A 27,734-nucleotide genomic window follows, 5' to 3' on the forward strand; every position below is an offset into this window, starting at 1 on the left:
CATTTCCTCCATGAACTGGGGAAGGAATCTCCATATCTGCCAATGACTCATCAATAGCCAATGTATCAATTATGTTCCCAGATGAGGCAGAAGGAGATGTTTCTAACCTTTGTTTCTTCTGAGCGGGTCCATTTACAATTGTCTTCCCTTTTGTTCTTGAAGAGTTTCCTACTCCTTTCTTTTTAGTACTTTCAGTCAATCTGGCACTTTGAGATGCTTTTGCATTTGAAGAACATTCTTCTACTTCACCCATCAAGTCATAAGTCAAGGTCAAATTTCTCCGTCTTAGCACATGAATTTGCTGATCGACCCACCAACAAGAATACTTCACAACTGGCCGCATCAAAGTAGCCAAGTTTACATGCTCAAGTTCTGACCATCTGACAGACGGAAGAGGTGTATTCTCGTCGAAGCATGGTTGAGTGTATTCTATATTATCTTCCAACTGATTAGGTACACGCAAAAGTTGAGCTATTGTGATCAAGCTTACTGGTAGTCTAGACCATAGTCTCTTCTTAATGTCAAAATCATCTACAACATCTGCCCAAAAATATTCTAAGTCCACTCTATGCCTGTAATTCTCTCCATTTACTATCCCAATATTACCATGAGGATCATAGTTAGCTCTGGACTGGTAGAATGTGAAGGGATACCATTGCATCTCTAGCCTAGCACTTTCAGTTGCCTGTGTCGTCGAACAAGACTCTAGCATATTTCCAATAAAGAATGGGAAGGAGATAGCTGCTATCTGCCTTATTCTTTTGAAGCCCTGATATGTCTCCAGTTGTCTAAGAACTTCTAATAGGACCATTCTATTGGTGGGATAGATTGGATGTCGATAAGGATGACCAACAAAACCTTGAACTCTTAAGTATGTGAATTTCAGAAACTAGATAAACCAAGATCCATACTTGCCAATTAAACTCTTAGCTTCAGGAGATGGCCTTTGATGAGTTCCCCCTTGTAGTGTCCTTGTGATATACATCAGGAATGCATCATTTACTCTCTTGAAATGGCTCTTCTCTCTAAGCTACAACTGCGGGTAACAGTCATAAGATTTGAATTCATTTCACCATTGCCAACTACGCCTTTGCAAATCAGTCCAAAATGTCTATAATTTCTGGCCAACAGGTAGACAATGTAAGAGCTCATGTAAAATGACTTTGTCTTTTCTAAATTTGTCAATTGTTCATGGAGATTATTACTAATTATACGGGACCAATTGAACATCTTGACTCCCAAGGTGATTTCATCAATGAAGTAGTACATCCATGTTTCAAATGGCGCACCCTGGGCAGCTATTCTGTTCAGCATTAGGATAATATCACCATATTCCTCTTTGAAGTATGGGTGTAGCAGCTTCTTTGGCACTTTCCCTTGGGGTCTTGTCTTTTCCAACCATGACTTGTTGACATTTGCCGCACAGAGTTCAAACTGGTCATCATAAGTCTTTTAGGTATCTTCTTTAATTTTATATAAGATTTTATTGTAGCTTGGTATTCCAAACACTTCCCGAATGGCTAACTCTGAAAGATTAGCCAATACCCTTCCATCTGGTGCAATGATTGCTCTTTCTTGTGCATCATAGTGCATAGCACATTCAACCATCAACTCAGCACATTCTTTAGCCGATGGAAATCCAGTTGCTTGGACGATGACACTCATCATCCGGCGAGCAATGGGTGTAGGCAGGTATCCATCATAGCCATATATTCTCTTTTTGAAGTCTTCGAAATCCACATGCCCATGGTCAATATCTGTGACATTCTTCCACTTGGATTTGATCTTTCATTCCGGTTGCAATCCTTTGCTAGCGAACTTCGTCTTTGAGTTTTTCTGGAAGGAACTCCTTTGATGGTCTCTAACCTGCAAAACACATGAAAATTATCAAAAATTCATAATTTTAATTCTGATTTTAGACCTTTTTACTTGAAAATTCCACTTTCAGCTTGTTAAAAAGCTAAATATCTGTGAAAAATCAGACTGAAAGTGGATGAAATTGGTCAAGTACTTAGTAAATTCTGAGAAATAAATGGTTTAAACAGAAGAAATCAGTCAAGAATAGGAATTTCTTGACCCTCTGGAGTTTTCTTTGACTGATTTTGATGAAAATTTGCCTTAAATTCTGAAAATTCTGTCTAAAACTCAGAAAAAGCACGTATTTTCTTCCTTCCAACACTTGGAACAATTTTAATTCTTCAAAATTCCTTCCTGAAAATCAATTTTCCACAAAATCTAAGAGAGAGAAAACTTCTTCTCAATTGAACTCCAATCTTCCAACCTGATAATGAATTTGAAAGTGACTGGTTGAAAATATATAGAGTTGAAAAATTTAATTTTAGAAGCTCCATATTTTTGTTTTTGTTTTTTGTTTTTTTTTTTTATTATTATTTTGTGTTTTTATGTTTTAAATCTTTCCAAAACGGAAAGTTTTATTTTCTTTCAAAAATTCATCCCTAGCAAATAATCTTCTAGAACTTTCTCTCAGATTCCAAAATTTTCTTGAATTTTCGAAAATCTTTCCAAGTGTTGACATTATTTTCCTTTCGAAAATAATTCTAAGTGTGGAAAATTTTTTAAAATATTCATGTGTCAAAATTTATTTTCCAACCCGTTTGTTTGATTGACCTTCCAATGGCTAATTTTATGTGTTTCTTGGTTGAAATTGTTTTTTTTCTAGCCATTTTTCTTTCTTCGCCATGGCAAGTTGGTCATCTTAAAATCATGGACGAATTTTTTATCTGGCTTAGGCATCTTCACATATTCCATTTGTGCCTAGGCGAACTTGGTTAGTGTCTTGCCAACTTGTGTCTGTTTGTGCCATCTATCTTGGCAAATTTTATTTTCTTCTTGAATGGACCTTGAAATGTGTTTAGCCAAGAGTTTGGACATACTTTTCTTTAGCAACTTCTATCTTGCCACCTTCATCTTCTTCTAGGCGGACTTCATGAGTTCTATGCCATCCTAACTTCATGCTATCCTTGTGCTTTTACCATGCTCTCTTTTGGCGGACTTGATAGGCAACTTGCCATGTGCTTTAGGAAGGCGGAGTTTGTCTTCTATTTGCCATTTTCCTAGCTTCACTTGGGCGGACTTTGATCATGTTGTGCCACCTTTTATTTCACCTTCATCCTTGCCACATGTTTTAGAATTAGGCTTATGCTTGGCGGGCCTTGAGCATTTGATGCCAAGGTGAATTTGAGAAAGTCTTAGCCATAATATCTTTGCTAGGGCGGAGTTCAAGGAAGTCTTGACATGTTTTGCTTCCATACTTGGGTGGAGTTTGATGTGTCTTTGCCATGGGCAGATTTGGAAGACTCTTGGACAACTTTCTTTCTCCCTTGGCTAGGCGGACTTACGCTCTCCTTAGACATATCTTTTTCATGCTTTTCTACATTATAACCTTTTCTTGCTTTTCTATATGGCAGACTTTATGTCTTGTTGGACAAGGCAGACTTGAAGAGTATTTGATCATTCTTTTATCCTTCCAACTTGGGCGGACTTGAGAGGTTTGTTGAACAACCTCTAATATGCTGGGCGGAATTGATGTTGCTTGTGCCAACAAGGTAGGGCGGAGTTTAGGAGAGCTTGGACATTGCTTTTTATGTGCCAACTTCCAAACTTTTAGACAAGGCGGACTTCATGCTCTATCTGCCATCTTCAATGTTCCTAGGCGGAGTTTGCCAATCTTTGGACAAGGTTGAGTTGGAAGTCTTCATGCCAAGGCAGACTTGGCACATACTTGGCCATGTCTCTCATGCTTGACTTAAGCTTAACTATATGTAGGAGTTTGCATAACCTTTGCCATCCCTTTTAACTACAGATCGGAGTTTAGTGCTTGCTTGCCAACTTTACATGTGCTTGGGCGGACTTGAAGAGTACCATGCCATCTTGCTTCTTGCCAGGTTTGCTTCATGTCTTCCAATTTGGGCGAACATTGGCTCTCGACAGCCATGTGCATACTTCCATTGTCACCTTTATGCTTGATCAGCCATGTTCATGCCATGTTTATCTGGAACAAAACCCTAATTAGGGTTTCTACCTTGCTTTTTGTACTTGGAGACATAGTTTTTCAATTCTGAAGACATGGGCAATGATCATATGACCTGAGGAACAAAACCCTAGTTCTACTTTCAAAAAAGCAAAAAAAAAAAAAAAGCAAACCAAAAAAGTTGCTTCCCGGATTGGACCCAAAGTGCCAAAAACAAAACTTTCTAAATTTAGAAAAAAAGCAAAAAAGCAGAAATTCTTAAAAATAGAAAGTTGTCAAAAATGACTCAAAGCAATTGCGATCCTCGTCCTTTTGACCTTCTAAGAACTTTGACAACATTCAAACACTATTTTGAGCATGAACTCTCTACTTGGCTCAGGATGACTTCTTAAAAACTCTGACTCAAAAACTCTCAAAGAAGATGGATTTACAAAATTGCAGAGCTAAGACAAAGCCCTAAAAAGCAAACTACTAGGGGTCCCCATCTGTAATGGGGTGATGTGTGAAATAGGTCACAACAAGTCCAAGTCCGATAACTTGTGCAACCAATCAACTATCCAAACCTCCACACCATCCTAGCCTATAATTAGTGCCTCAAGTTATTCTTGGGTTCCAAAACCATCCTTGAATCAGATTAAATCAATCCCAATAACTACATCCAAATCCTCATAATCATCCTTAAGACCCACCACCCCATTTAATTAAATCATCCAAGGAATCCTTGATTTGATGGGTTCATTGAGCAAGGAAGGACTCCATCCCACATTGAAGCACAAGACATGCCAATTACCAATCCATTTCATTTTGATGAGTCCCTTCATTGCACCAATCTAAAAAAGCCCTTAGATGATGATAATGATATCTTGTTGATCAAGAAGTGCATGATCCCTTTGAACAAGATGACGATGATGATAGTCTCATGGACAAAGACTATAATATTCATGACTCGTTTCAAGACATCTTTATGAACAAGCTTTCCATAGATTTTAAAAGCCAGCCATGAACAACTAAGATTCATTAAACCAAGAGCATACTAGTACTAGCTAACTTCTACACCAAAATCAAATATCCATAACTCATCCTCATATTAACCTTGGCAAGGGAAACACCATCTAGAAAAAAACACTCAAAACCATAGATGAAAAACTCGGATTTTGCAATAACTCGGCAAGGCCAAAAAATTTTAAAAACTCGGGACTCGCCAAAACTCGGCAAAAAACTCGGCAAAACTCGGCAACTTTATCGAACATTTGAAAATACATTTTTTTTTTATATATAATTCAAAAACACACATTTACACCAAATTTGTATAACATATATGATTTCCATGATATATAAATCAAATTTTTTTGGTAATACATAGCAACAAATGCAAGTATCATAGCATAAACCAAAAACCAAGTGCAACATATGTATAAGAGTTCAATACATATCAACGTATCATAGTGACAGTCTCATAGAGTTATAGAGTCATAGACCACAAAACAAGAACCTCTGAAATTCTGATTACATATCAAGTTCAAAGTTTGGTATCAATGAAATTATGAAAATAAGAAATCATAAATTGCGTCTACGACTAAAGCTCAAAATAGATTGTGGCCGCTGGGTAGGTGGTGCTGAAGTAGTGGCAACATCCTCAACACTAACAGGTGCCTCTTCTGCATGATCAACCTCCTGCTCCTCCTCACGTGCTGCCACTTCCGCATCCCATTCCTCTCCTGCCCTCTCCAACTCACTCAGCTGCTCATTAGTAAGGAATGGATCCAAATCATTATCAACATCATCAGGAGAAGCAACCCATTCTGCTGCATATGGATCAATGTCATCCAAGTCAAGTGCTTCATGTGAATCTTGCCCTAGCACCTTCTTCTCATGTAATCGAATGTTGTACCGCACATAGACAAGATCATTCAAGCGTTGTTGAGTCAACCTATTGCGCTTTTTTGTGTGGATGTTCTCAAAAACACTCCAGTTGCGCTCACAACCAGAAGCACTACAAGGCTGTGATAATATGCGGATGGCAAGCTTTTGAAGATTAGGCGTTGTGGCACCATAATCTTCCCACCACAAATCTGCAAGGATACAAAATGTGATTTATAACTTGTAAAGATTTCAATAATCTTAAAGAGAGAAATAAATGGTAAAAATTAAACATATGTTTTTTTTTACCTGGTCGTAAGGTGGCTCTCCTACGTTTGCAATCAGGTGAAGAAAACAATTCCCCTAAGGCCTTCTTATAACTCTGCAACTCATCAAGTATCAGGTCTCGAAGGATCTCATCATCAACTAATCTCCGAATGCATGTGTCAAGGCCAATTCTAACCTCTGCATCTGCTTTGAAACTCGGAGAGTAAAAAAACTTGGGATTCAAGAAGTAGGCAGCAGCATGAATATGTTGGTGGAGTTGATGGTTCCACCTCCGATCAATTATGCGCCATATGGGTTCATACTTGGTCTTGTTTGACCCATACAAGTGTTGAATCGCCTCTTTGGCCTTATCCATGGCCTCATATAGATACCCCATGGAGTTATGATCCCCATCCACCATTCGTAGCACCCTCACCAACGGTTCCGACACCTAGATATAAAAAATCTAACAAAATCAGCAGATTGAAATATTAGAAAATTAAATAATAAATCATCAATTAAAGTTTCAAAACTTACATTGATGATCTCCTCCACCATCTTGGCAAAATTAGTATCAAAAATGGCAATCACAACCTTCTCTGCTTCAGGCTTTGTAGCATAAGGACTCCCCAACCATCTTTCACTCACGAACATCCGCTTCAGGTTGGGCAATGTAGCAAGTATGCTCTGCAAGGTGAGGAAATTGGTAGCAAAGCGTGTGACCCCCGACCGCACAAGATCCTTACCTTCAGTGTGTTCTCTCATAAGATTCAGGACCCATGTGTGATTGTAGATGTATTTGGTGATATTCCTTCCATCTTCAACCACTTTCTTTACCCAACTTAGTTTCCCTATGTCCTCAAGGAGCAAGTCAAGACAATGGGCAGCACAAGGGCTCCAAAATAATGTCGGATGTCTAGCCATTAGAAGTTTGCCGGCTGCCACATATGCAGCTGCATTATCAGTCACAACTTGGATGACATTCTGCACTCCCACATCCATCACCACTTCATCCAACATGTTGCACAAGGTCTCCGCATTCTTCACTTCATTGGAGGCATCAATTGATTTTAAAAATACTAACTGTCCTCCTGAAGCAACTAGAAAGTTGATGAGTGTCCTGTTCCTACCATCTGTCCATCCATCAGAAAGAATGGTGCAGCCATTCTTTTCCCAAATAGTCCTTTGCTCTTCCACTAATGCATGAGTGTTTTGGACCTCATCCTGCAATAATGGTCCACTTACCTCGTAACGGCTTGGGGATTTGAACCCCTTACCTGCCACAGTCAACGCGGTGACCAATTGGTCCCAAGATGGACTAGAAATAGCATTGAACGGAACATCGTTGTAGATAAAAAATCTAGCACACGCCACCTTGGCTTGTTGGTGAGCCTCTTTATTCCATGCAGTGCCAAGCAATCCAGGTTGTGCACCAGGAGTGTTACGTGGAATAAAGAAGTTTTCCATGTTGCTGTCCAAAGTTCCCTTTGCTCGTATCCGTGGCCCAAGGGAAGAACCAAATGTCCCCACATCTGTATGTGACCCCATGGAACTCAAATCTGCCCTTGGGGCTGCCATTGCCTCTGCTGTTCTCTTTTTTGTTGCCTTCCTTTGATCATATGCTTCAAGCGTTGCTATTGCATCTCTCGTAGCCTCTTCAGTACATTCCGTACAGCTTGTGGTATCTCGGCATTGAATTTTTGCAAGGTGATATTTGAACCTATTAATGCCACCTTTTACAATTTTTTTGCAATGGTTGCAAAAAACATCTCCTCGTTTTGGACCTGGTCTCCCATGTTTCCAACAAGGGTCTCTCTTTTTGCCACCAACTTTAACTGTAGAAGCTGAATCCATTTTCTTTCAAAAAGATGTGGAAAAGAACCTAGCAAAAGAGAGGCAACATTTAGAGATAAATAACATTGTTACCAAAAAAAATCACAAACATCCAAAAATTACAATGACTGTATAACTGTATTTTATTTACAGTCAAAATAGATGACTCTCTAAAATTAAAATTTTTAATTGGTTGTGTATTTTTTTAAGTTTTTAACTTCAAATTTAAATTTAAATGAAATACTTTAATACACATTGACATTACACAGTTGACAGTCATTTCAAATGACTATGAGTATTTCACAATTGACTGTGTAATACACAGTCATTAATTACAATGTACATTAATGATTAATGTATTACACAGTCATCAGTCATTTGAAAATGACTATGTATTACACAGTCATTTCAAAATTTCAAATGACTGTGTATTACACAGTCATCAGTCATTTGAAAATGACTGTGTATTACACAGTCATCAGTCATTTGAAATTTTGAAATGACTGTAATGACTGTGTATTACACAGTCATTTGAAAATGACTGTGTAATACACAGTCATTTCTCATTTGAAATGACTGTAATGACTGTGTATTACACAGTCATTTGAAAATGACTGTGTAATACACAGTCATTTGGAAATGACTGTGTATTACACAGTCATTTCAAATGACTGATGACTGTGTAATACACAGTCATTTGAAAATGAATGTGTATTACACAGTCATTTGAAATGACTGTGACTGTGTAATGATGACTGTGTAATACACAGTCATTTGAAAATTTGAAATGACTGTGTATTACACAGTCATTTGAAAATTGAAATGACTGTGATTGTGTAATGATGACTGTGTAATACACAGTCATTTGAAAATTTGAAATGACTGTGTATTACACAGTCATTTGAAATGACTGTGACTGTGTAATACACAGTCATTTTCAAATGACTGTGTATTACACAGTCATTTCAAATGACTGATGACTGTGTAATACACAGTCATTTGAAATGACTGTAAATTGTAATTACTAATTACTAATGATTGTGTATTACACAGTCATTTGAAATGACTGTGACTGTGTAATACACAGTCATTTGAAATGACTAAGACTGTGTAATACACAGTCATTTTCAAATGACTGTGTATTACACAGTCTTAGTCATTCGAAATAAAACAATACAAAAAGATACCTGGTTGTGCGTGCAAATGCAAACAATACAGTCATTTTGACTGTGTAATACACAGTCATTTCAAATGACTGTGTATTACACAGTCAAAACGACTGTGTATTCGAAATAAAACAATACAAAAAGATGCCTGGTCGTGCGTGCAAATGCAAACAATACAGTCATTTTGACTGTGTAATACACAGTCATTTCAAATGACTGTGTATTACACAGTCAAAATGACTGTGTATTCGAAATAAAACAATACAAAAAGATACCTGGTCGTGCGTGCAAATGCAAACAATATAGTCATTTTGACTGTGTAATACACAGTCATTTCAAATGACTGTGTATTACACAGTCAAAATGACTGTGTATTCGAAATGAAACAATACAAAAAGATACCTGGTCGTGCGTGCAAATGCAAACCCTATGCAAATCGCGTGGCGTTTTTTTGCCTTCCGGAGTCGCGCGAGCCGCGAAATGGAATAAAGACTTCGGTTTTTTTTTTTTGCCTGCGACTTAAGTCGCGTTTTTCTCGCATTTTGTGCCACGTTTCGGGCGGGTTTTGGCCATTAACGGCGATTATTTGCCAAAAAAATCGCGGCGAGTATATAAAAAAATCGCCCCGAGTATTTCCGCGATTAACTCGCGCGGGATTATGGATCGCGATTACTCGCGAGTTTTTGAATTGCTCGCCGAGTTTTTCATCTATGCTCAAAACCAATTAAATCCAGTTAAAGTGTCCTCCTCTATACAAGTCCATCATCTAAACCTTCATAGACTGTGATGTCCCCAAACCGAACCTCGTCAAATATTGTTGATATTGAGAAAACTCCTTGTATTATCTTTACAAATGAGGATACATATTAAGATAAACCAATTCTCCTAATAGGACTATCTCGTGATTGAACTTAAAGTCAGCAATCCTCATCCATGAGCAACAATTTCAGGATCAATTATCATTGGCTTAATTACAGTACCAGGCAGCAAGTTAGTCAACCAATAATACAATTTGATAAGTGAAAGGTGGCATTCATTATGATATAATTATTAAACAAACACACATAGTTAACAAATGAGTGGATTACTTTGTTTGTTCTCAAAAGTGATTAAAGTTGTGTTTGAGGAAGTAATTAATATTTATAAAGAAGTGTTAGAATGAGCTGTGATTTGCAACGATATCACACAGCAAAATATGGACAGTAACCATAATACGCAGCAATTAGTTAAGAATAAAGACACAGTTTAATTTAAAAAGTAGTCAATTATGAGATAAGGGTGGCTTCGTATGATTAAGACATAATAACCGACCATACAAAGGTTGTCACAAAGAACATTTAGGAAAAGCAACCATTAACTCAGCGACTTAATTATAATGTAGCGATCATATAATAGAGTCCCATTCCTTAAAGATGGCGATTTGTTTGAGTAAGGAACGTCAGCCATAAAATAAACACTATAATGCAGCAATCAAGAGACAACGCTTAAGTTATTTGAAAATGCATCGTCTAAGATAAGGCAGCGATTTTTATCATATTATTAAAAGGCAAAGGCTTAATATACTCGGTCAATTCTCATGGGCAATGTTGGAGTTCAACGTGTATATTGGAATGCTTGGACTCAACAAACCATTAGTTATGTTATGGCAAACGTTATAAACAATGCACTTATTAGTAATATTGAACAAACTAAGTTGTAAATAAACAAATCAAGAAGATTAGTCACCAACGGGTAAGATAGAAGAGACGTGATTGTTCAAGGAAGCTGATCCCTATGAAAAGACACCACCCTTATGGTCATTCGACGGGAATAAATAGCATGGACATGAGGACTCCAGGGGATCATGGGTCGTGTTTTCTGAATATTGACCCCTTATTCCAGCTTAGGAGGAGGGATAAATTACGTTTTGGGAGAATCAACTTCGCTGCCAGAGGAATTAGGATTAAGGCCAGTCCATATTTAAGGAGCAGGCCGTAAGGGTACACTCAGCACCATCACTTACCCAAAGAGGATAAGAATCGGAAAGGCTATCAAACTGAATATTGAGGAAAATAATAAATTATACTGCAATCAGATAGCGTAGTAAGTTAGAAATGCATACAAGATCGGTAACACCGTAACATCATAGGAACTGATCAAGACTCATAATGTGATTACCGCCAGTCCAGTGTGCATACATTATCCATAATCGAAGAAGATAAGTTCCATAACAGTAATACACCAGAAGATCGGCATGTTTTGTATTTTATTTCTTAATCCCGTTTGGATCAGCAACGTGGCACTACAAAGGGATACCAACATTTACATCTGTATGACCATCTTAGCACATCAGACAACGCAAGCTTACATAGCTTATAGCTATCGTCATAAGGAATGGCCAATACCATGTGGGGAGGTTGAAAACAATAATGTTATGAAGACACAGTAACACAATGACACAGAAAGGACTGTAAGTATTATCAGGGATCACCACTTTTAAGGAGACTTCTCTAATTTTTATTTATATCCTGATTAGATGGCTCAGTTAAGCCACAGACTTATAAAGTCCCAGATGTATAATTACAAGAAAGTGTTAAAAAGAAACAGCATCATAAGAACACCACATAAGCAACAAAAATGTAAAATCAGAGACAACGACATATAGATCAGATCAGTATCAATAGAAAGTTACAGGCAGTAGCATTTTGTCTTTGGTGGCATGCAGAAGGAACATTCCATTCTCATTGTCAAATCAGAAAAAGATAAGTTCATCCCTCCAAACTATTCTTGAATTTTTATAATAAAACATATGTAATTTTGACAAAATTGTATTTAAAAATTTCTTACAACTCTAATTTAAACTTAGAATTGTGTCTCAAGACCGAGTATAAGCCAAGTCCCAAAAGGGTACATTACATAGACACATCAATAATCTTGTCAATCATCTAATCCTACCTTACCCAAACAATCTATGAAGGATTTTATCCAAGGACTACTAGCAAAAGAAGGCCATCAACATAGAAAGAGCAAAAAAGAGGATTTTGCCATACCCCAACTCCAATGCCATTATTGAAAGGAAGCTAACTGCAGAATAACGCTTCCAACTGCTAGATCTAATAGGAGAGCGAACGCGAAAATTTCTTACAAACCCTTTAATCAGTTATAGATTAGATGATCAAAAGCAATATCAGTTTCAAACAAATAAACACATAAAAGCATAACACCAAATTTACTTGGGGAAACTCTTACGGGAAAAATTCAAGAATTATGTAAATAAATTGAAAAATTCAAATTTGAAACCCCAATCTATTCTCTTTATTCTCAAGATTTATGGCAATAAATTGAAATTTTCAAGTTTGAAACCCCAAAGTCCTTGTTCCCGACATTCACACTAATTTGGCAAAGGTGGATGTCACAAGAGCAGACATACGATTGCAATGTTAAGGAAGTTTGTGTGGGGCTGATGGAGTTTGACAGTATTATATGCATAAGCTTGCAAGATTGGGGGTTTGTGGGCTTGCGAGGATAGTGATCAAATAAGCGATAACTATCATTGCAAATCAACTCTTACATTGGTTGAAAACATTCTCTACGTTAGTTTCAACTTTCTACAACAACGACTAAAGTCTTTCTCGATGGATTTACAAATTGACTCAATCACCAAGGAGACTTTTGACAATGACAATTGATCCATTGTGAATCGAATTGGAGAAGTGGCCAAATTAGGCACCTAGAATTGTGTTAAGACAGGTTCAAACTTGGGTATGGATGAAGATTAGAAAGTAGGATAACACCCCTCATCACAATAGCAGAAGTGACATTTGAGGGACCAATAGTTGTTGATTAAGACACAATCATCATTTTAACTGTTTGTAACTATAGGACCTAAGCCAGCAATGAGAACAATCTAAGTAGGCACAACACAGGTATTACCAATAACATGATACATTTTACATTTATCTCCCACAAAAGAAAAGTTTAAGTATCATCTGACACATCTGATGGATACAACAGATACAAAAGAGTTGAGGAAGAAGGTATCTCAATAGGTACCTTGGCTCCAACTTAACCAAGAGAAGTGATCCTAGTAAATTGCAGTTGCTTCACTGCAACTTGGAGTGTGCGCATTTCTTCTATTTACTGCTTCAAAAGATGTTGTAAAATGATTTCCTATTCTCATTGCCTTCAACCATGTGAACAAACCTCTATAGGTTGCCCTTGAAATGATCGTGCTCTAATACAAGGTGCCAACTTCAGTCTCCTAGTCTTCAACTGGGCCAGTTCTTCATCACACTCAGTAAGTAAGTCTGTTGAGTCCTGTTCCTTTGCTCCTCCAACTCACTCCAATTCTGTAAGAGACAATGTTTCTCACATGAGGCATTCTGTAACATCAAGTACTAGTATTAACCATGATGATCAAGTGGAGGCCCTCCAAAATACAAGCAACTGATGAAGTAACAACATGATCAGACTTGATTGGCATCCACTGCTTTGAAATATCCCAAGTGTTTTGATCAGGACATCTATAGTTCACAAAAATTTGCACAAATTCCAAATGGCAGTCCTCAACAAACATATAGATGCAGATTGTATCATCCAAGATCACAGTAGACAAGCCACCATAAGTAAGTCTAATTCCTAGATGAATAGCTGCAGAGCCACATTTGAGTCCCCGGAATCAACTCTAGATACTATCTCTAAAGTTGCACTACCAAACCACAAGTTGCAGTACAAGCAAAGGCAACAAATTTGAATCATAAAACATATAGAGAACAACTACACAAGAATATAGAAAGTGATGCATTTATTTCATAGGTAGTGATCAATGCTAATACAATGGTTAGCAGTATGGGGGGTCTTGTCATAAAATCAAAGCCCATATCCCAACAGTTGAAGCGCTATTTGAATTACAATGGTTGTTGGTAAAGACACAATAGTTGATCTAACTGTTTATAACAACCATGTTACTTTTACTACCTAAGTTAACAATTATAACAATATAACTAAGTTGATGACAAAAATGAATACAACAACATGACACATTCTACATCTGTTTCCTGCTAAAAATTAGTAAAACAAACTATTAGAATTTGCGATCCAACTAAAAAAATAAAAACTAGATTTTCATTTCATTGGGAACTTCCATAAAATTATTATATTCAGGAGGGCATCAATTGTAGGAAGCATACTTCTTGGAATCTCTCTTGATACATCTTCATAGAATTTGGTCTTGTCCATGGAAAGGCACCAAATAAAGTGCCCCCTACACCAGTACCAAGGCTACCAGCTATACTTGAACTTGACAAATCATCCATAACTACAATGAAAACACAACCATACATCAATGCCTACAATCAAAACTTGAAATTATTTACTCTCAAGTACCAAAAAGCGAATCTTTGTTTGTGGGATGTGCAGAGAAGATTAAATTGCTACCTTTTCTGGTTCATCGTCCAAAAATACAATATCATGCACAAAGAAAAAAAAATGCATGGTTTAAGAGACAGCAATATCATAGTGTGAATAACAAATAACAATTATAACATAAAAGAAGCAAAAATTAACCACTCGACTTAATTCTGAAACAAAAATACACCTAGCTGAAAAAAGAGTTATCATTCCAAGTCAAATATCAAATGATAGACTTCTAGAAATATAGAAAATCATTAATCCCATGTAACTTGACTTAACAGTAATGATAACCTCTAGCAATATAGAAAACCATTAAATCCATATAAGTTCACTCAACAATGATGATTTCAAAAAGACAAACAAAAATGAAAAATGTTCATCATTAAAAATATAAAATAAGTCTTCATACTTAATTTTGTGGCAAATTGACTCATTAAATGCATGGTGAAAACAGAAGTACAAGTTTCCATCAAACCAAATTGACTGGTGAGTAAACATCGTTCACCATGTTAAGTGTTGGGTTCAATGCCAAGCTGATCCATTTTGGGTGTACCCGTGCTCTTTGGACTATAATTTGGGAGGTGTAAAGAGATCCTGGTACACAGCCATCCCCAGATAATCCTGTTTCAGATTGTCTTGTGCTTCCTCATTTTTCAAAAAGGATACCATGTGACTATAATACTATTCAGGAGTTTGATTCTCTAGAGTACTTTGAATCTTCGTAAGATGATGATGAGATTTCTTCAAATGCTCCTTCTTCTCCTTCAGAGACAGTTGTTGTTCTGTTACCTTAAATGATTTCTTGTGCAGAATCATAGATTGAGGCTCCCAACATTCCTATTCAGCAAAAACATCCGTCCCTTGTTGCTTCATCAGAGTTCAGAGTCGCTTCTTTTAAATCTTCTAGTGATTTTGTGTAGTAAGACCATCTTTGTCTTCCAGATTTGGAGAACATATTTGAGGGGTTATCTCTCCTCTTTGATGACAGCCATTGCACTACTGTTTTCAAATCATCATTGTCTTTGGAGCTTGGTTTACATCAGTTTCTACATAGTTCCAATTTGTCACCTTCTTCATTGATTGGGCATGTACCTAATTTGCTTGTAGCATCATCATCTGCCATGCAGAAGGAGACACATGAGCAGATTTCAAAGACAACATCATACATTTTCATGCTTCATATTAATTCCTATCTGGAATGGAAAGCATTTCTGCATCTATACTTCGTTTTGTTTCTTCCAAAAGGGAGACAAATTGTTTGTAGGCATTGGATCTTGTTTTGTCTTCATGCGCTTACTATTCCTCCAAGAGATCACACATTGTGGGGGGGGGCCGCAAATCCTCCCTCTTTCTCTCGTGTGAGAGGGCTTTCAATTGTAACTTTGTGATGGATGCAGTCCTTTGGAGTATTGATGAGCCATCCATTCATCTTTTGTACATGATTATTTTCTTGCATTCTCTCTTTTGGAGGGGTTTTTCCCCATGTGGTTTTTCTCCTTTACTCCATTTGTAAGAGAACATTTGTAAATGGGTACCTAATATGGCCACATAACCAGAACCCATCCATGCATCCTTTCATCATTTGCATTGGTTTGTTCCTCCCTAAGTTGCATTTAAGGGGGGTGTTGGTGTGAATAAGGTGTTTTACCTAGCTAGTTCACCTTGTAGGTCCTATTCACATGTTACTAAGGTCCTAGGAATCTTTCTAGAAGTCTTAGTTGTCTTGATGAGATCTTATCTTATCTCATTTACTTCTTGTGTGTTAGATCATTTAATATTTGGTCATGTTAGTCCTACAAGAGCCTTACTTATATAGGCAACGAGAGAGATGATTAGACAAGATCATGACATGTGTCTTAATCTTATAACATTAGGCATCCAGCTCTCCTTTGGGATTGAAGTTGGATCTATTAATTATTCCTCTCAATGAAAAGTGGAAATAGTGATTAATTAAGTCCTTAGTTTACATTTCTAAGCTAAGACTCCTATTTCCCACAATTTCAGTAGGAAAATTTTGCATAATCTCCCCCCTAGGATAATGTTTGGAAGCATTTTACACACTTTGCTCCTTTCATTTGGTATCAGGGCATGGCTAGTTTTGGTCCCATTGTTGGGCAGCAGGTTTTTATACTGATTCTAATATCAAGCAAGCTCATTTCTCGCCATACTCTCTTGTGGAAGGTTATCTTTTGTTTTGCAGATGATCCTGGGGTGTGTGAGTTAATCTTCAGCTGCTATAGAGACCAAATAAGTGTTGAAATGTGGCGACTGATCAGAGAAGTACTCTACACTCATCACATATCCTTGCCAGGGTCCGGGGCCGGGCCGGGCCTCAGGCAGGGGTTCGGGAGTGGCAGCCCCCGAGGAAAGCGGGGGTTCGGGGACAGGAGCCCCCGAGAAAAAAAAATTTGCCGTTTTTTGTTGATGAAAACCGACATTGTAATAAAACCCTAAAAAGGCCGATTTTGTTCATTGCCCTAAAAACGCATGTTATAAGCGGCTGGGATGCTTAAGGCATTGGAAGGTTGATGTACTGTTTTTGCTGGACAATAAGAAAGATTGGACGGCTGTGTATGGTGAACGTAACCCATTCTGGGTGAACCACGTTAAATCTCTGTGTTATCTGTGTCCTATTTTATTTCTTTATCTTTTGTATTTAAATCTGCATATAATTGTTAGTTCATATTTGCTTCGGATCTGCTTGAAACCCTAACAATAAGGGGGTTGGATAAGACATTCTACTCATAAAGGGGGATCAAGAAACTAGGGTTTATTTAAGAGAAGGGTGGGAAAGTGAGATTGCAGTATGAAATGCCTTAGCCTACCCCTATAATATTCATGAAAGGAATGGCTTTAAGCAAAGAGGATGCGGCCACAGTTCTGTTTGATATATCAACAGACAACCTAGCAGTTTGTTGTAGGATACTGAATAAGGTTTGGTCATCTTGCCCATGTGTTATTTATAATAATTCTAGCCTGCATTGTTTGCAGATTTAATTCTGCATTTCGATTGGTGAGGAAGGTAAGACACAACTCCTGCATAGACACTGTTCATGATTTGTTGATATCTTACTTGAGTTTATTTAAAGAAATTTGTTCCTTCAATCTATTAAGTAAATGATTTTATCAAGATATTATTTTTTGCCTATTTCAGGGTTCCTAACTATTTTTTCAGAGTAATAAAGGGGAAGAAGTAAGCAAGCATTTTGCCAGTTAGGTGTCCCTAGATTGCTGTTTTATCAAGAAATATTTCCAATTAGAAATTCTTTAACCTGTGAGATGTTTTGGCAATGGTAAAATATTTATGTTGATCACATTCAGTAGTAGGGGTATCTAATGTTCACTGGCAAAGGGATCTTATTGTTTATTGTTGACATAGTTATGGAACATGTAATATACAAGACATTGCTCACACGTGACTTACACTTGAAGATTGACTTTAAATTCTACAATGGTCCAAATATTTGACTTCAGTGGAAAACTGAGAGAGAGATAACATGCAGCATATGAGTAATTATATGACTGAGTTAGTAAGGAGTTAAGTTAGGACAGGCTATTGAAACCAGAGTTCCGTGACTCGCCATGACTCGCCAAAACTCGGCGAGTCACGGGCCGAGTGACCCTTGGCGAGTCTTGGGTGGCTTGGACCCGGACTCGGCAAGTCATCGTGAGTTTTGGCCGAGTCATGGCGAGTCATGGATTAGACGCCTTTGTAGGAAGGACCAAGGCTCCTCTGAGCCATAGACTTGTAGTTGTTTTACTTTTGATATATGTGTGGAACTGGAACATTTGAATTTTGATGTCATGGATTTCATATTCCATGAGTTTTGTAATATTTTTACATTTGACACTATTTATATCTCTATGGTTCTTGGTTGCTATTTCCTTCAGCTACAATTTACGTTTATACTAATGTGATCAATGTATACTTGTGTATGTGATCAAATTAACTTCTATTTGATGATGTTATTGTGTATTTAAGGTTTGTTTAATAAAGGGTGCATGAAACAAGTTTTGAATCCTTAAAAATCGCTAAATTTCTTGGGTTTTTCACTTTGCCGAGTCCTGGCCGATCCGAGTCCCAAGTCAAGTCACCCTTGCCGAGTCCACACCGAGTCCGAGTCCCATTTCTATGATTGAAACAATGCCCTGGAATACAAATTGATGATCATATTTGTAATCATTTGTGTTGGTCGTAAAATGGGCTTTGTACTACTTGTTAAGCTACATTGGTTAAGTATGTTAGTGTCGTCGAGGGTAGTTGTCCGTTGCACGACGGTTCCCCACGGGTGGTAACCGCAACCCTCGACCGTATCTTTATATATGCTCTTGTACTTGTTGTTGGAGACACTGATGCAGAGAATGATTATTGTACTAGACATTTTGGCATTAATGAAAGCATTGCTCTGAGTTTCTGGTTACTATTCTATCCTATGGTTATCATCGTAACTGGAGACTATATGAAGGAAAATAAACTTGTTCTTTGTAGTTATAACACTTATCTTATGGCATACTAGCATCTCTTATTCTATACTGTGCATTTACTTCCTATGTCTCTGAAATAGTTTCCATAGGCGAAACATCTGTCGTTGTTGCCTTCTGAATCTGGGTAGTCACGGAGCGTGAATGGCCTACGGAGGATAATGGGCCAGCCCATTGGCAATAGTATCGAGGGGGGTGATAGCCGACTGAGAGAACTTTACAAAGGGGAGAACGCATTGACAAGCGACTTCGTGATCCAGTTCCAAGCGGCTATAGAGACTTCCGTACAAGGGGAGGCTACACAGGAAGAGGTACCCGAGGGTGTAGTCTGGGACACTCAACATCAGTCCGGCAGCAAATAGGTTGTTGCACCAACTCTCGTGTCTCCTAGCCCAAGCAACCCTTGCCCACCAGCACTGAAGGTAGGAAACCCAGCGTGAGGGGCGACGCCAATAGGTCCTCCGGGAGTACAAAGAAAACAACTGTCGCTGGGAAGAGGAGCATAATGGCAAGTGACGACGGGAAACTTGAACCTTGAGCCTCAGGGGCAGAATAAAGAACACTCCTACATTATGTACAGGAATCAATGCCCAACTTATTAAATAAGGATACAAATAAGAAGGCACAAAGTGAGGAGTGGGAGGCCGCACAGAAAGCCCTAATTCTAGAACAACAAGTAGAACATAGACGGAGGCTGAGGCAACTTGCCGAAGGACGACCTGTCGAAGGGTTGCCCGAAGGGAACCAAGGAGGTGCCACGGAGGGTGCAGGAGCAGAAGCCGAAGGAGATTTCTACGTGTTGCCAGAACACCGTAGGGTGAGAAGCTACGAAGAATTTTTGAAGGAAACAAGGCTACGAAGAAATCTAGTTGAAGAGACTCGGGATCAGTTCAGGAATTTATCCCTTACACTACGCACGGAGGACCACCGAAGGGAGCGAACAAACAACAAGGGTGATAATGGAGGGGAGGGCAACCGTACGACCGTAGGTGTGGAGGAGGCACAGGCACACGACAAGCAGGACCCCCAGTCACTCAAACAGCAAACACCACCGGCACGGGTGGGAGTGGTGCAGGTGCACGACAGGCGACACGACCCCCATCAATGGCCAGTAAACAGAAGCTGTCGAAGTTCAACGACGACGGGAAGGAAGATCCTGTCCGCCATTGCCCCACTTGCGAAACCATATGGTCAGCGAACGGTGTTACCAACCAGGACAAATGGGTAACACAATTTCCAACAACCTTAAGGGGAGTGGCCATCGACTAGTACTCCAATACGGATAAGGCCAAAGTCGGCACATGGCCCAACCTGAAGAAGGAGTTCGAGATAGAGTTTTGCCTCCTCAGAGATGACAATAAAATAGTAGCCCAAATCTATGGCACAAAGCAAAACAAGAACGAGATGGTCCGAGCCTATAGTCAGCAGCTCAAGGAACTGTTGGGGAAAATGGAGAGTCAACTAGCAGATGGGTTGAAAAAGAGATGGCTCGTGGAGGGACTAAAACACTCCCTCCGAAAGAAGATGAAAATTGTTCCACAAACCTTGTACGAAGATGCATTTAATAGAGCGATGGATCTCGAGAGCGAGACCAAGACATCCAAGAAGAAAAATAAGGATAGCTCGTCCGAGGATGATGACTCTTCCGAGGGAAGCAGCAGCGATGGCGAGTCTGGCAAAAAGGTGCAAGCCCTGCAGAAGGACATGCTGAGGATGATGAAAGAGTTGAAGGTTATGAAGGGAGGTCCGTGCAAGACCGACGAAGGGGAGCTTTGGTGCACGGAATGTAAGACGAACGGCCACACGAAAGACTCCTGCCCAAAGAAGGCCTATTGTGATATATGCCAGTTGATGGGGCATCCCACCAAAGAATGCCCCTACAACATGAAAACACGAAACCAACAAGTATTGCTTATGCAGGAACAACCAACTACATCGGGCGGTACCGACAGCTCCCAAGTGAACAACAACGCAACATCGGGAGGCTACCAAGATAACCGGTGGGGAGGACAAAACAACAATAACAATACAAGGAGCCGGATCCAATATGACTCCAAAGGTCGACTGATGATACAATGCAGAGAGTGCAGCCAGTGGGGGCACTTCACCCGAGACTACCCGAAGGGAGAGGCCACACAATATTTGTGCAAATGGTACGGACTGGGAGACCACGAAGACGCCACCTGCCCGAAGTCCGGCATCAACTTGCTCAATATCGAGGAAACCAAAGAAGAGGAAGTGTTGGTCGTAACCCACGCCCAAGCCAGACAAGCAACGTGCCCAGACCCAGAGACGAAGAAGTGAAGGGTATGGGAAGCACAGGAAGAAATTGAGAAAGAGATACGAGAGAGGGCGAAGGCGAAGGGTACGACTGGTACTTCCAGCCGACCGAAGGCAAAGGAGGCTATACTAAATCAAATTTTTAAAACTGGAGGTGCCTGTGAAGGTACACGATCTCCTCCAGACGATGCCTCAATTATGAACGACAATGCTGAATAATCTCTCCCAACCATGCACCAATACCAACCACCGCACGAATGTTCCTGGGGGGTCTGCAATAGACCCCAGGCTGCTGGCAGTTAACACTGGAAGGAACACGGCCATTGTGGAGATGGGTATCCTTGGCACCATTCTAACCCATACCATCGTCGATGGTGGATCGAGAGTGAATGTTCTTCCAAAAGAAACCTGGCGAAAGCTGGGGAAGCCAACACTGTGGCCATCTACATCCAATCTGTTGGGAGCAGATCAGCATGGAATCAAACCCATCAAGACACTAATGGGCCAGCAAGTTACCATTGGGGCGCAACCCTTCATACTGGACTTCGTGGTAATCCCACTAAAGAAAAAAGGGTATGATGCAATCTTAGGGAGAGGGTGGTTGGTGGCAACCAAGGCCACCCACAACTGGAAGAAGAACACTCTGTCTATGGAGAATGGAGGAAGGAAGTTTATCATAGACCTTGGGACGCAATTGGTTAGTGAGGAACTGGCATCATCTTCAGAATCGGAGGGTGAAGGAGAAGGCGACCTAAGGGACGAAGGACGGGGCTGCATGGAGCCCAACGACGAAGGGATTCTCAAACTAGGAGAGTGCTCTGAGGATGAGACGGGGTCATTGAACAGGCTCTTCCACTAGCAGATGGAGGATTACGAAATGTTCTAGAGCTACAGGCTCGAAGTAGAGGAACCAAAGCTAGTAACAAAGGAGGTGTACCTACCAGAATACAGAGAATATTGGAAGGGAGACGCCCGTGTGAGTGATACCACCACACACCAGTTCCCGAAGGAAGAACCCATCAAGTATCAAGAGGTAAAATTGAAGGAGACAAACCTCGGTAACGTAGATAATCCCAAGATCATTCGGGTCGGCAACGATTGGAACCCTGTGTGGAAGGCCACAGCCTTCAAAATATTTATTCTTCTTCTTCTTCTTATGTACAGGAAGGAGACTGTGGTCCCTGTAGAATTTATGGTTCCAGGTCTTCGGATGGACATTGACAATAGACTTTCCATCAACGGGTCCAAATTGAAACCCTACCACGAGAAGCGTGCAGGGGACTCGAGACATCGGAAGGACACCCGAGAGTCCGGAGCGGAACTCGAGAGGATGGAAGGGGACCCGAGAGGCCGGGCAGGTGACTCGAGAGGCACGGGACCAAAGCGGGAGACTCTTGGGCGAGGCAAACCGAGAAGGATGAAGGGTGATCCTAGAGGCACGGGACCTGAGCCGAAGACTCTCTGGAAAAATTAGATTAGGAAATTAAATTAAAAAAAAAATATTAAAAAAAAAAAAAAAAAAACAATGGCCACGATGGAACCACCGTGCGGTGGGACCACCGTCGGGGGGTCCCCGTATGGTGGAACCACCGTCAGGGGGGCCACCGTCGGTGACCACCATGGGGGGGGCCACCATACGGTGGAACCACCGTCGACGGAGGTCACCGGCGGTGGAATACCACCATAGGCCTGAAGGAGCACGGTGACGGTGGCGGCGGTTTTAAAAAAAAAGGGTGAAAGGAAAAATACCACGGCACGGCAAGGATAAACGGTGGTGATGGCACATGAAAAAAAAAATGTGCCTACATTCAAACAAGAATACGCTGAAAAAATTAGAGCGGAGAAGAAGGTTTTTGGCATCTTAAAATATCACAAAAATGATGTGCGCCATGGACTTCCATGTGGTTCTGAAGGTTGTAAATTGGTGTTGGCACTAGGGCGCTGCCCCAGACCCCGCGAGGGCGCTACCCCTCGACCCCGCTAAGGGGTTGCCCTAGACCCTGCGAGGGCGCTGCCCTGGACCCCGCTGGGGGCACTGCCCCCAAACCCCCAGTTTATTTTTGGGCTACAATACACTTTTGAGTTGGGCGAAGGCAAAGAAACGAAACTCGGACTCGGCTCGGACTCGGCAAGGCCAAATCGGACTCGGACTCGGGACTCGGCGCCAGACTCGGCTCCAGACTCGGCTGGACTCGGGAAAGTGAAAAACTCAAAAAATTTAGAGATTTTTTAAGATTTAAAACTTGTTTCATGCACCCTTTATTGAATAAGACACAAAAACATCATCAAACTTGGCTCATTTCATTACATAATACATACACAAGTATACATCTATGATCTATCACATAAGCATAAACGCAAATTGTAGCTGAAGGAAATAACAAACATAGATATATAAATATTGTCAAATGTATACAATATTACAAAACTCATGGAATAAAAAATCCATGTCATCATATGATCATCATCAAATGTTCCATACAAATAACAAAGGTAAATACATCTACAAGCCTATGGCGCAGAGGAGTCTGCACCCTCCGGCCCCGACGTCGGCTCCGATGAAGGCCCCGCCCGCCTACGAAGGCATCTAAGGTAGGTCATAGATGATTGGGCAGCCATAGCCGCTCCTCGTGACACCACGCCATGCTCACCAACATCAGGAACATCTGTGTCACTGTCACCATCTCTGTCACTATCACCATCTGCCTCTGAATCTCCTCTCTCTGCTCGTGCTCTCTGCTCCTCCTCTGCCATGGCTACAGCCTCAGCCTCTATATCTACCTGGTCGATCCAATCAGTGTCATCATCACTAAAGACAGCCACAGGATCTGTCTCAATGGCCCACTCTGCCTCAGGATCAACCTCATCTAGAATGATAGGAGAGATGTCAGCTAATGCATTCTTTCTCATTCTCAGGCGGAGGTTATAGTGAACAAAGATAAGATCATTCATCTTCTCCACGGATAATCTATTGCGCCTCTTGGAGTGTATGTGCTCAAACATACTCCAATTGCGCTCACAACCAGATGCACTGCATGGTTGGCTCAAGATGCGAATGGCCAACTTCTGAAGATTTGGTGTCGTTGGGCCAAAAAAGTTCCACCAATTATCTGAGTTTGAAATGAGAAAAATAAATAAAATCAGTCTCTCATAAACTCATTTAACAATATACAATAAAACTAAAATTAAGCCTTACAATTTATTTTTACCTGGCATCATAGTTGTCCTACTTTCTTTGGCGATAGGACGAGAAAAGGTCTCCCCTTGTGCATTTGAGAACAACTGTAGCTCTCGCATAAGATCTGACTGAGTACAACCAACAGGTGCCATCTTCTCCATGACTGAGTATAGCCCATCAAGGACCTCCGCATCAGCCCTGAAAGTAGGGCTAAAATGGAATGCCGGATTCAAATAATAGGCTGCTGCATGGATGGGCCTATGAAGCTGATGATGCCATCTCTTATCAATGATCTGCCAAATGGGACCATACTTGCTCTCATCTCCTGCATAGATAGATTTGATGCCCTCTTTCGCCCTATCCATGCCCTCATATATGTAGCCCATTGCGGGCTTTTCTCCATCCGCAACTCGCAACAAAACCACCAAGGGCTTAACAAACTGTAAAATTGAAAATATTGTGTAATTTAAAACATGAGCAAATAAGAGAATATGATGAATAAGTTATAAAACAAAAAGTTAAATAAAAATTGTAGGATTTATAAAAAAATTACCTTCACTATCTCATCACAAGGGCTCCAAAAGCCTCGCTCATCAAAAATGCAGTCTGCCATATCTTTTCCTGCTGGGGTGGCAGCATAGGATGAGGAAGACCACTCCTCACCAACAATCATACGTCTCAAGGCCATCTTACAACGAAGCATGGACTGCAATGTGATGAAGTTTGTGGCAAATCTTGTGATTCCTGGACGAGCTAACTCCTTATGCTCTGTGTATTGTCTCATAAGAGCCAACACCCATGAATGATTATATACAAATTTGCACACATTTCTTGCCTTTTCTACACATGTCCTGACCCATGGAAGTTTTCCAATATCCTCTAACATGAGGTCAATGCAATGGGCGGCACATGGAGTCCAAACTATAGATGGGTGCCTCTCCATCAATAGTCTGCCTGCAACAACATAATTTGTTGCATTGTAATTAATGAGGTTACAAAATAGAAATTAATTTGCAAACAAAATTAGTTTGTAATCAAAAGTTTACCTGCAGCAACATAATTTGGTGCATTGTCAGTCACCACCTGTATCACGTTCTCTTCACCCACCTCATTAATCACCTCCTCTATCTGCTCACATAGGTAGGTGGCATTCTTGCAATGGGCGGAGGCATCAATAGACTTGATGAAAACGGTGCCCCCTGAAATAAAAAAATAAAGCAAGATCAATGATCATTCAATAAATCATTAAATGAAAAATAAAAAATTAATGCCTAAATGAAACTAAAATTAATCAATCACCTGCGGAAGAAACAAGAAAATTAAGGAGAGTTCTATTTCTCCTGTCTGTCCAACCATCAGTCATGATGGTGCAACCTTTAGTGCTCCATATTTGGCGTTGATCACCCAATTCTTTCTTCACATCATTCACCAATTCAGTCAAAATGGGTCCGCTCAAATCAAACTCAGAAGGGGCTTTGAACCCCGCCCCACAAATGGTAAGGGCATCAACCATTTCTTGCCAATAAGGTGACCTGTCACAAATAATTTTAATGAGATAAGTATGTACTATGTACTATGTATAATGAACTATATACAACAAAAATTAATACGAACAATCAAATTATAAAAATTAAAACAATCAAACATAAAACATTTACCTGGCTGTGAAGAATGGAATACTGCCATAGATCCAAAATCTGCCAACTGCCATTTTAGCAGCATCATGGACCTCCTTGTTCCAACCCATGCTCTCAAGTGACTGTTGGGACCCAGGAGTAGTGCGAGGTGCAAAAAAGGTATCCAACCTAGATTTACGAATCCTAGGTCCAATGCTAACATTCCCACTACCACTGCCAGTGCTAGGAACATGAGAAGGGGCAGAGGCACTGGCACTAGCACTGGCACTTATAGAAGCAGAACCGGAAGCATGAGTAGTAGCAAAATGAGTGGGACGATATAAAGGTAAGGAAGAAGGCCCTCCAACACAACCTAATTGTGTCCCTGTTCCTAAAGGTGCATGTCTCCCAATGACTGTGAGATCCTCTTTTTCTTTCCTTTTCCTTTCAATTTCTTCAACCATTACATAGCAATCACGTACGGCCTCAATGACTGCTTTTGTGCATGGGTCGGCATCATGCCCACGCACACCAGCAATATGGTATTTCAATCTATATATGCCTCCATGGAATATTGTTTTGCAAAATATACACTTTGTTTGCCCTTTTCTTTGCCCTGGAAAATCCTCATGATATTTCCAAGCAGGGTCCTTTCTAATGGGAGGTCTAGAAGAGGACATTGTATGATTGTTTTGTGAAACTTGAGGCAAATAAGAATGTGAAGGTTGCTGCAATAAAACATTACAAATGCAAAAATAAATTAAGACATTCATTCTATGTTGTGCATTCATAATTTCATTCTCATTGAACATTTTTTTCAAAAAAGCTAAAGTAGGGTAACTAGGGTTTGCAATTTTATTTTTTTTAAATTGTAGGGTTTGTCAAAGACTCAAACCCTACTTTAAAAAAAAAAAATTACAAACCCTGGGCCTACATAGTAACATAGAAAAGATTTTGGAATAAAATGTAAAACTTTCAAAAAAAAAGAATAGAAAAATGAATTTTTGCATATAAGAAACAAAAAAATCTCAAAAAAACAATGTTACCAACTTACCTCTTAGAACTCTTGAAGAAAATTGAAGAAATTGAAGAAATCTTCCTTGCTGGTTTTTCTTCAATGCACCCTTGTTATTCTTTTTATCTCACTTTACTCCTCCTATTTTTGCAAATGAATGAAATGAAAGTCACTTTTAGGTATAAAACAAAAATAACACAAAAAAAAAGAGTCAAAAAAACCATTTTAAATTGTTTTTTTTTTAACTTTTCTTTCCCATCGCTGCCGGCCGAGTCCCAGGCACGGGACTCGGCCAAACTCGCCAAACTCGCCAAACTCGGCGAGTCTGGCGAGTCTGGCGCCTGGACTCGGCAGAGTCCGAGTCCGAGTCCCCAGGACTCGGCGAGGGTGACTCGCACTCGGACTCGCCGAGTCCTGGCGATTTTAGGCGATTTTCGTTTCTCTGGGCGAAGGGCATCAGAGAAGTCACGGTAAGTGTCGGGGTTGTTCCGTACTGTGAGAAAGAAGCCTGAAGCTAAGCATTGGCGGGGAAGCCAAAAGCCATAGAGGGAGACGGATTTGGAGGTTGCAAACAAACAGAGTTTGAGGGAAGGCATTGCAAGAACGCAAAGTCGTACGGCACCAAGGAGTTATTCAGTTCAGTTATTAGCCTTTG

General features: G+C 40.0%; 2 protein-coding genes across 4 annotated transcripts in view; both read right to left on the minus strand.

Moving 5' to 3' along the window:
* The window catches only part of LOC131034636 (uncharacterized), a 125,035-nt gene that overhangs the window by 25,159 nt on the left and 72,142 nt on the right, over positions 1-27,734 (minus strand). The window contains exons 3-4 of one of the 3 annotated variants that reach the window (XM_057966185.2): positions 14,286-14,413; positions 13,077-13,478 (exon numbers count right to left, since the gene is read on the minus strand). In XM_057966185.2, coding sequence (XP_057822168.2) covers positions 13,365-13,478; positions 14,286-14,413 — 242 coding nt within the window. In that variant the 3' untranslated portion in view covers positions 13,077-13,364. Of the gene's footprint in view, positions 1-13,076; positions 13,479-14,285; positions 14,414-27,734 lie in introns of those variants that run through there. The other 2 variants (XM_057966187.2, XM_057966183.2) reach the window with 2 other exon arrangements.
* Positions 23,649-26,927, minus strand: LOC131038041 (uncharacterized). The gene is made up of 6 exons (XM_057970323.2): positions 26,107-26,927; positions 25,748-25,980; positions 25,495-25,647; positions 25,002-25,402; positions 24,480-24,888; positions 23,649-24,380 (listed from the first exon to the last, which is right to left on the minus strand). The coding sequence occupies exons 1-6, from the start codon at positions 26,874-26,876 to the stop codon at positions 23,782-23,784; spliced, it is 2,565 nt and encodes an 854-aa protein (XP_057826306.2). The 5' UTR covers positions 26,877-26,927; the 3' UTR covers positions 23,649-23,781.

Source organism: Cryptomeria japonica, chromosome 11 (assembly GCF_030272615.1).
Source record: "Cryptomeria japonica chromosome 11, Sugi_1.0, whole genome shotgun sequence".
Lineage (NCBI taxonomy): Eukaryota > Viridiplantae > Streptophyta > Pinopsida > Cupressales > Cupressaceae > Cryptomeria > Cryptomeria japonica.